The 9679-nt window shown below is 36.7% G+C and overlaps 1 protein-coding gene and 1 pseudogene across 2 annotated transcripts; one reads left to right on the top strand and one right to left on the bottom strand.

The window, feature by feature from the left end:
• Positions 1 to 20: 20 nt before the first annotated feature.
• Positions 21 to 4400, bottom strand: LOC107683823 (ATP synthase subunit s, mitochondrial-like; annotated as a pseudogene).
• On the top strand, positions 4398 to 9165 carry LOC107682613 (L-2-hydroxyglutarate dehydrogenase, mitochondrial-like). 2 transcript variants are annotated; one of them, XM_016478880.1, is made up of 10 exons: positions 4398 to 4684; positions 5278 to 5393; positions 5475 to 5626; positions 5707 to 5838; positions 6917 to 6983; positions 7162 to 7196; positions 7275 to 7442; positions 7524 to 7681; positions 8708 to 8839; positions 8948 to 9165. In XM_016478880.1, the coding sequence occupies exons 1-10, from the start codon at positions 4593 to 4595 to the stop codon at positions 9141 to 9143; spliced, it is 1248 nt and encodes a 415-aa protein (XP_016334366.1). In that variant the 5' UTR covers positions 4398 to 4592; the 3' UTR covers positions 9144 to 9165. The 2 variants fall into 2 exon arrangements, with proteins under 2 accessions (XP_016334366.1, XP_016334311.1); XM_016478825.1 differs by having other exon boundaries at positions 6917 to 7079.
• Positions 9166 to 9679: the final 514 nt, after the last annotated feature.

The raw sequence follows: 9679 nt of genomic DNA, 5'->3' as shown, positions 1-9679 counted from the left end.
AATAGATGGAAAATTAAATCGTTCTTGTTTGTTTTCAGAGTAAATCATTAAAGATCTTTCTGCAACATATATTTGTTTCTATAGCTTCTTTATAAGAAATGAAACAAGTCGTGTATGAAGAAACAACAACAAAACTGTTTTTACAATGTATTGATAATGGCAATATAACAAAACTCCATGTTGTTTGATCAAAGCTAATTCGGTGTTGTTGACTGAGCAGAGCAGCTCTGCATCTGTCCCTGGGATGCTCAGTTGCTTGGATACTGTTGCCACAGCAAGTCACGGACATCAGCCAGAGGGGTTGTCTGGCCTGGTCATGAGGCTGTGAGAGTTGTGGTTTTCCAAATGTGCTCTGAGAAGCACTGATTGGCTAAGCGAGATCCAGTTCTACGGTGAGTCTGGGAAGTGCAGTCTGGAGTCTGTCCACAGTCTGATCTTTATCTTTTACACCAGGCAGATCACTGAGAAGCAGCCACTCCACGTTCTTAATATATACACACACACAATCAGAGGTAAGACTTGTGATGTCAGTAGCAGAAGCCACTGATTTTACTCTAGTGACAATTTAACCAATATATCAGCCAGGGCTGTTCTTCTCAAAAGTAGATCACTGAAACTTTTGGCAGCACTGGTCTCTATGATCAACTTTAAGGAACAGTTCACCCAAAAATGACAATTTACTGAGAATTTACTCACTCTCAGGCCATCTAAGATGTAGATGAGTTTTTTCTTCATTGGAACAGATTTGGAGAATTTTAGCATTACTTCACTTACTTACCATTGGATCCTCTGCAGTGAATGGGTGCCGTCAGAATGAGAGTCCAAACAGCTGATAAAAACATCGTAATACATGCAGCTTTTGCTTCACAAGACTTATTTACGGACAAATTAATTGTTGAGTTGCTTGGATTACTTGTGGATTACTGATGTTTTTATCAGCTGTTTGGACACTCATTCTGACGGCACCCATTCACTGCAGAGGATCCATTGGTGAGCAAGTGATGTAATGCTAAATTTCTTCTGTTAAGAAAAAAAAAATCTACATCTTGGATGGCCTGAGGATGAGTACATTTTCAGCAAATTTTCATTTTTGGGTGAACTACCCCTTTAACTGCTTTACACTGCTTCTGGGAAACGCAACCCTGGTTGACTAATTCTCCAATAGTTAGTCATTTGAGATTATCAACATCATCCAATTACCATGCCCATATGGCGCATACACAAAATTATGGGCAATACTGAGAGCCCAACTGAAATTAAAGATGCTGTTGTCTTACCTGAGGTGATGAAGAGCAATGATTCCTTTATCTGTCACGTTGCCACAGGAAACTACCGTCATGTTTTTCAAACTGTCCTGAAGCGTCTTTATTTGACTCAAATGCTCCAGACAGGCATCTTCTATATAAATACACTTATTGAACCCGATTTCCTCTACGTGCTCGAGACCCTCTAAACACAAAAACAAATGCGTGTTAGTACCAACAATTCTTTAGATACCTTTGGTAAATATTAATTAATATATAGTCCAAACGATCAGCAACCATTTTGACTTTTTTAATTATTTTAAATATCTTACATGTTATTTTTAAAACAAATAAATATGTTGTATATATAATTTATTTAGATATAATTAATACATTCAAAAGTTTGAGGTCAGTAGATTCTTTTTAAATAAATAAATTTTTAAGTAGAGATAAATGCATTAAATTGATCTGTTGTGCTAATTAATATTTTTGTGGAAACTAAATATATATTTTTTGAATTAACATTATTAATGTCTTTATTGTCACTTTCAATCAGTTACCTTATGTAGCAGAATTTCATAAATATTAAATTAAATTGTAATTAAATATTAAATTACAATCATTTAAGTGTCAATGTCATTGTGTGTTAAATATTTTTATTCATTATCATTTCTGTCTTCGGCGTTCACAGAAATCCTAAATAAACAACAAATGCAAGGTTGTCATCCTCTGATAATCATTTGGTCGGCATATGACTAGGTGAAATGGGCAAGTTGAAGTATGCTGGTGCTGTCATATTAAGTGTAGAAATGTAAAATGTAGTGTACTGTATACGAAACCTGGATGTGTGAAAAGACGGAGTGTGAGTGAAAAAAAGAGGACTGCACTGTATCTGTCTGTGTAAAACACCCCTTAGCTTTACGTCACTTTTTCCCACAACTGAACCTCGCATCCTCACCTGTGACACACAGACAGTGTCTCATCCTCACCTGTGACACACACACGGTGTCTCAGTGTCTCACCACATCTCACACACACACACATGGTAGCGTCTTCACAAACTTTCCCTCTCTGGGGTCTAATTTAATAAATAATGCAAGAGTGTTTTGCTGAAGCAAATGGAGTAAGAGATCTTAGAGTTGAAGCAGGTGTTTGACCTTCTCCATTCACTGATGATTTCATTCAATTTGCATAGGTAATGTCACAATGCTAAAGGTTAAAAGATAATTCTGCTACATAAAGGTAACTGGGTCAGGGCAATGAGAAGGGTGTTTATGCGTTTAATCGATCACTTACCCAGATGATCAAAACCTCGATACATGATGCAGGACTCTGTGGCATCAATAGCTTCTATCTGGTACCGTCCCAACGGCCCAGTCCCAACGGGAGTCTATTGTAGTCGTGCTGCCAGCGGTCGAAACCCCGGAACCGAACTTTTGCACCGCACCTCAGGAGCCACTCGGCAGCAGCTCGATCAGGACCCACCGCTTTAATACGCTCATAATCAACTCTATATTGAAAAACACAACAGTTACGGATCACTGCATCTGGGAAGCTGACATGACATTTCAAGCAGTGACTTCCGTGTGCTAAAACCCGTGATAGATCAATTAAATGTCTGCTTTTGTAGCCATTTTTAATGGATAGTGTACATTTTCAGTTTTGTTTAAACTACCATTCAAATGTTTGGGGTCAATTATTTTTTTTTTTTTAAGAAGTCTCTTATGCTCACCAGGGCTGCATTTATTTGATCAAAAATACAGGAAAAACAGTAATATTGTGAAATATTATTACAGTTTAAGATGAACTATTTTCTATTTTAATATTATTTCAAAATGTACTCTTTTCCTGTGATGACAAAGCTGAATTTTCAGCATCATTACATGATCATCCAGTCTTCAGTGTCACATGATCCTTCAGAAATCATTCTGATATGCTGATTTGATGCTAAAGAAACATTTCTTATTATTATCAATGTTGACAACAGTTGGTCTGCTTAATATTGTTGTGGAAACTGAAACATTTTTTAGGATTATTTGATGAATAGAAAGTTTATTTGAACCAGAAAACTATTTATAACATTATAAATCAACATTATAACATGACATAAATGTCTTTACTGTCATTTTTGCTAAATACCAGTATTTTTGTTTTTCAAATAAATAAAAATAAAATCTCACTGACCCCAAACCTTTGAACGGCACTGTATATCTTATTTGTTGTGACTGAACTGCACTAAATGTATTTCAATGTTATAGCATCCAGCAGCAACACAGCTTTTTGGCATCAGTATTTGATAAATGAAAAACATATTTGTTGACCACTATTAACGTTTTTGTACAGCAATGTTCAACATGGAACTTTTTAAATTAATTTGTCACACTTCAGGACTGTTCAAGTGAAATGCAGAAACTAAAAAGAAATGATGACCAGTAAAAGCACGTAAAACATACACTAGATGCTATTATTTTAAAGTTCAGACTCTAAATAAGAGCTGTTGTTGTGAATTAGCAGACTTAGATTAGTCTCTGTAGGGATTCCTCACTCTATGGAACAGACTAATCACTAGACATTAGTCCCTTTATATTTCTGACTCTCACACTCAACATTTTGGTTGTTGTAATTGGCCTCAGGTGCTTTACAGTCTGCTGTGGATTGGGAAAGGAAGTAAATTATGACATTAGAGAAATATTAATGTAGTTACATAACTGTTGTTTTGAAAAATATCCAAGACTTGCTTGTTGAAAACAGCATTGAGCCACCCCCAGAACTCACGACTGCCCCCTGACGGCTGCTTATGTGCGGATAAAACCCTCCGCGCTGACCAGGTGAACAATCTCGTGTCTATATGGCTGAGATAAACAGAGAGAAAGAGACGAGATGTCAAAGCACGAAAACACATAGTTTAATGACACTTTCTAATAGCAGAATGATCCGTGTACGCTGTGATCGTGTCATTGAATATAGAGGACAACGTAATTTATCAAACCTCTAAATGTCGTAAAGCTCAGAGAGAATATCATTAACACACATACCATACATAGAACCTTGAGGAATAGAATAGTGTAAAACCTGCAAAACTGACGCTGCGGTTCGGGTCTGTGCTGTTCTGTATATGTTTACATCCTGCGTCCTCCATGCGCGCTTGCTGATCTTTCACCCGTTACGCCACTACGTCTCGCGCTCTCATTGGTCAGTGAGTGTACGTCGGGGGCGGGGCTACGAAGGACCGATTCAGAAGAAGATTCCCTTACCTGAGATTAAACCATACCGAGTCGGCGACAAGCACTATGATTACACGGTTTTAATAAGTCTGTTAGGAAAAGTGAAAACGTAATTTGTGGAATAATGATACGAACTTTCGGTACAGGATCTGTGTGCGCGCGCTTACTGTCACAGGGATCAAAGTATGCAACGTGCAGAGCTGCACACCACAGCGGGTGAGAATAACAACAGCACTCGAGTACTTAAAACATCAGTACAGAGTACTTACACTGACAGAAAGTGTTCCGACTGTAGTGTTACACTAAGTACCCTACTAAAAGTCCTTCAGCTATAGTATCACAAGTATTGTGACTGTACAGGGATATTGTGTCAGTGCAATCAATCACACTATGCACCGATAAAGGGATAGTTCACAAAAAAAACCTGTTTGACTATTTCTTGTGTGGAACATAACATATTTTGAAGAATGTTGTACTTCCACTGTATGGAGAAAAAAAGTTAGAGACAGTTATCAAAATGTCTTAATTTCTGTTCCACAGAGAATGGAAAGTCAAACAGGTTTAAAATGGCACCAAATTAAAAATAAAACACTACAAACTAAAATCCGACATTTTAAGTGCTACAAGTGAATTTAGGCATCACAGCATAATAATGAATAGTATTATTTTATACTAGAGATTTATACTACACTTTAAGAGAGTGTTAGATGAAGGCAAATGTTATCTAAATGTACTGTATAAATAGGGGACATAATTATGCACAGTTAAATATCCAATATCGGCTGATTTTATACCGTTATAATGTGTAGCTCGTTCGATGTGGCCATTATTGGTGGAGGGATTGTTGGACTGGCCTCTTCCAGAGAGCTGATCCTCAGGCACCCAAACCTCACCTTTACCCTGCTGGAGAAAGAAAAGGAACTTGGTAAGTGTGTGTGTGTTCTTGATACTTCTTCATATCCGCCTTGATTTCTTATTCATTTCTTTTGTGTATTCCTTCCCACAGCTCTCCATCAGACAGGTCATAACAGTGGTGTGATCCACTCTGGGATTTACTACACGCCGGGCTCTCTGAAGGCTCAGCTTTGTGTTCGTGGAGCCACGCTGACATATCAGTACTGCCAGAAGAAAGGTGTGCCTTATAAGAGATGTGGCAAGGTGAGAACGAACATAGGCCCCCTTAAAGAGCCAAAGAGCATTGACTCTATAGTATCCAGTGTGTATGTGTGTGACTTCAGCTTATTGTAGCAGTGGAGAGAGAGGAGATTCCCCGACTGAAAGCTCTATATGAGCGCGGTCAGATGAACAATGTACAAGATCTCCGGCTGATTGATGCCAAGGCCATCCGAGAGAAAGAGCCATACTGCAGGGTGAGTGACATCTGTTTGTGTGTTAATGAAAAATAGGGTTCATATTTTCCACTCTTGTACCATCCACTGGTTTGATCAGTAACCAGGAGATTGCAAAAGTGCTGTCATCTGGCTTTTACCTGATTCAGGTGACCTTAGGCCTGCTGTTTCAAACACTGAACAATTAACCTATTTATGACTATCATGTATGTATTTGTATTTTGTATAACGTGTTTTAACCTCAGTGGTTATGTCAGTTTATGTTAAGCTGGCCCTCACATACACTACAGTTCAAAAGTTTGGGGTCGGAAGGATTTTTAAAATGTTTTTGAAAGAAGAAGATGTCAAAATGCTGCGTTTATTTTATTAAAAATACAGGAACAATTTTAATATTGTGAAATACTTTTAGAATTTAAAACAACGGTTTTCTATTTTAATATGTTTTAAAATGTAATTTATTCCTGTGATGGCAAAGTTTAATTTTCAGCATCATTACTCCAGTCTTCAGTGTCACATGATCCTTCAGAAATCATTCTAATGTGATGATTTGGTGCTCAAGAAACATTTCTTATTATCATCAATATTGAAAACACTTGTTCTGATCATTTTATTGTTCTTCATATTTTAGTGAGAACCTTGATACAGTTTTTTCATTCTTTGATGAATAGAAAGTTCAAAAGAACAGAATTTATTAGATATAGAAACTTTTTGTAATATTATAAATGTCTTATAATATTACAAAATTATAAATTTGTTTTAAAAAAGCCCATTTAGACAGGAAGAGATCATCCGAACATCATAACATGCAACTAATAACTGTTTTTGTTTATAGATAATATTTTGTTAAATATGTAATACTACAACAGACTATAGTGTGACTTTCAGTAATCAGAATTTCTGTTTGTCCAAAATTAATATAAACCCAGTTTATATTAGAAAATGAAGCAGAATTTCAGCTTTTTACTGGTACAACCCTAAAGTCCCGGAAGTGCCAGCCAATCAGATCTGCTGGGAACTGCTGAATTCAGCCAACCTGTGCCATTTTTGCACAGAGAATGGACTGTACATGTAATGAATGGTATTTTCTGTTTCTCCGTAGGGCATCATGGCATTGGACTCTCCAAACACAGGGATTGTTGACTGGCAGTTAGTAGCTCTGACCTACGGTAAGGACTTCCAGGAAGTGGGTGGCACTGTGATAACTGACTTTGAAGCATCTGACATTAAGGTGGCAGCAGAAAGCCCAGCTGGGAGTGCTGAAGGTGTGTCACGTGACCTGCTCAAAGTCTCAGACCTCTTTATTTTCTTTAATATCACTGTATTCATCTCTTTATGTGTGTTTAGGCCTGAAATATCCCATCATCATCAAAAGCTCACAGGTGAGAAACTGATGTGTATGAATCATGTTTTTATGATCTCTTGGTTTGGTGTCTTAGTATGGCTGTGTTTGTGTGCAGGGGAAGGAGGTGAGGTGTAGGTTTGTGTTGACGTGTGGAGGCCTTTACTCTGATCGGTTGTCTGAGATATCTGGCTGTAGTTCAGAGCCCCGTATTGTTCCCTTCAGAGGAGATTACCTGGTGCTCAAGCCAGAGAAAAATTACCTGGTCAGGGGCAACATCTATCCTGTGAGTAGAAACACCCCACACAGACACATAATGCTCAGATATATGAGAACGTGTGTTTAAGGACTCTGTTTGTATGCTGAGGTGCCAAACCCACGGTTCCCATTTCTTGGATTCCATTTCACCCCTCGTATGGACGGTAGCGTCTGGCTGGGCCCAAACGCTGTGTTGGCTTTTAAACGGGAGGGATATAAACTCTTTGACTTCGACACACAAGACTTCATTAATGCGGTCTCCTACAGGTACAATGAAATACACTTTGACATCTATAAGTTGAAAAGTTTGGGGTCAGTAAATTAAATTGATCAGAAGTGACAGTAAAAATATTTACAAAAGATTTGTGTCAAATAAATGCTGTTCTTTTGAACTTTTCATTCATCAAAGAATCTTGGAAATAAATATTAAGCTGCAACTGTTTTCAACATTGATAATGATAAAAAAAAAAAAAGTTTTTTAAGCAGATCAGGATATAAGAATGATTTCTGAAAGATCATGTGATGCTGAAGACTGGAGCAATGGCTGCTGAAAATTCAGCTTTGCCATCACAGGAATAAATTGTATTTTAAAATATATTAAAATAGAAAACAATTATTTGAAATTGTAATATTATTTCACAATATTACTATTTTTACTGTATTTTTGCTCAAATAAATGCACAAGCGTAAAAAATTCAAATGAAAAAATCTTACAGACCTTGATTACTACAAAAATTTATTTCACCTAGTTTTCTTTAAAAAAAAAATCTAGGTTACAGTGAGATACTTACAATTGAAGTGAATGGGGTCAATCATTAAATGCTAAAATACTCAATAGTATAGCCACCTGACTAAATAATGTGTGTTAACATGATTTTAGTGTAAAAATTAGTGTAATTACTTACTAACTTGTGTAGTTATATCCAATTTTACAACTTTGTTACCATGACAACATAATGCCTAAAACTCTAAAACGACCATAAAAATGACAATGTTACAGCTCAAATAATATGCTTTATTAGACAAATTAATGTGTTTTTATAAATGGTTTTAAAATAAATTGGTACCATTTACTTCCTTTGTAAGTGCTTCGTCGTTACCTAAATTATTGTTCTTTTTTTTTTTTTTATAAAACAAGGGATGAGTCGAAACATTACCCCAAAAATGATGTCTATTGAGCTTACTGAACCCAGAATATTTATTTAAGTTCATAGGGGTGTTCATTCAAGACAGTTTCTTGAATTAAAAACAAGGCTCCTTGCTCATGTTCATAATGTATATGTGTGTATGTAGGGGTCTGCAGAGGCTGGTAATGAAGAATATTGTTTATGGAATGGGGGAAATATACAGAGGTGTGTTTACCAGTGCTCAGGTAAAGAACCTGCAGAAGTTCATACCTGAACTGAACCCCAGTGATGTCCTCAGGTACAGACACACAAACACTATTGAGAAGGATCATATGAGTCATACATAATCTCATTTATTATTACAATTGTCCTGCTTGTAAATGTTTCTGCATGTTGGTTTGTGCAGGGGGCCGTCAGGTGTGCGTGCACAGGCTTTGGATGCTGAAGGAAACCTGGTGGATGATTTTGTGTTTGATGGAGGGAAGGGAGAGCTGGGCAGCCGGATTCTGCATGTACGCAATGCACCGTCACCCGCTGCAAGCTCCTCCCTGGCCATCGCTGAGTTGATCGCAGATGAGATGGAGAAAAGATTTCAACTGTAGACATACCTCAGATGACGTTACCATAACCTTGATTATACAAAAAAAAATCTAGGTTACAGTGAGATACTTACAATTGAAGTGAATGGGGTCAATCATTAAATGCTAAAATACTCAATAGTATAGCCACCTGACTAAATAATGTGTGTTAACATGATTTTAGTGTAAAAATTAGTGTAATTACTTACTAACTTGTGTAGTTATATCCAATTTTACAACTTTGTTACCATGACAACATAATGCCTAAAACTCTAAAACGACCATAAAAATGACAATGTTACAGCTCAAATAATATGCTTTATTAGACAAATTAATGTGTTTTTATAAATGGTTTTAAAATAAATTGGTACCATTTACTTCCTTTGTAAGTGCTTCGTCGTTACCTAAATTATTGTTCTTTTTTTTTTTTTTATAAAACAAGGGATGAGTCGAAACATTACCCCAAAAATGATGTCTATTGAGCTTACTGAACCCAGAATATTTATTTAAGTTCATAGGGGTGTTCATTCAAGACAGTTTCTTGAATTAAAAACAAGGCT

This window comes from Sinocyclocheilus anshuiensis, unplaced genomic scaffold, assembly GCF_001515605.1.
Source record: "Sinocyclocheilus anshuiensis isolate Anshui unplaced genomic scaffold, SAMN03320099.WGS_v1.1 scaffold413, whole genome shotgun sequence".
NCBI classification, from domain to species: Eukaryota; Metazoa; Chordata; class Actinopteri; order Cypriniformes; family Cyprinidae; genus Sinocyclocheilus; species Sinocyclocheilus anshuiensis.
This window is presented reverse-complemented; position numbering and strand designations above follow the sequence as displayed.

Coding starts and splice junctions, on each gene's coding strand:
- LOC107682613 (XM_016478825.1), top strand. CDS start 4,593: ATGATACGAACTTTCGGTACAGGATCTGTGTGCGCGCGCTTACTGTCA. Junction 5,394..5,474: donor GGAGAAAGAAAAGGAACTTG/GTAAGTGTGTGT, acceptor TCCTTCCCACAG/CTCTCCATCAGACAGGTCAT. Junction 5,627..5,706: donor CTTATAAGAGATGTGGCAAG/GTGAGAACGAAC, acceptor GTGTGACTTCAG/CTTATTGTAGCAGTGGAGAG.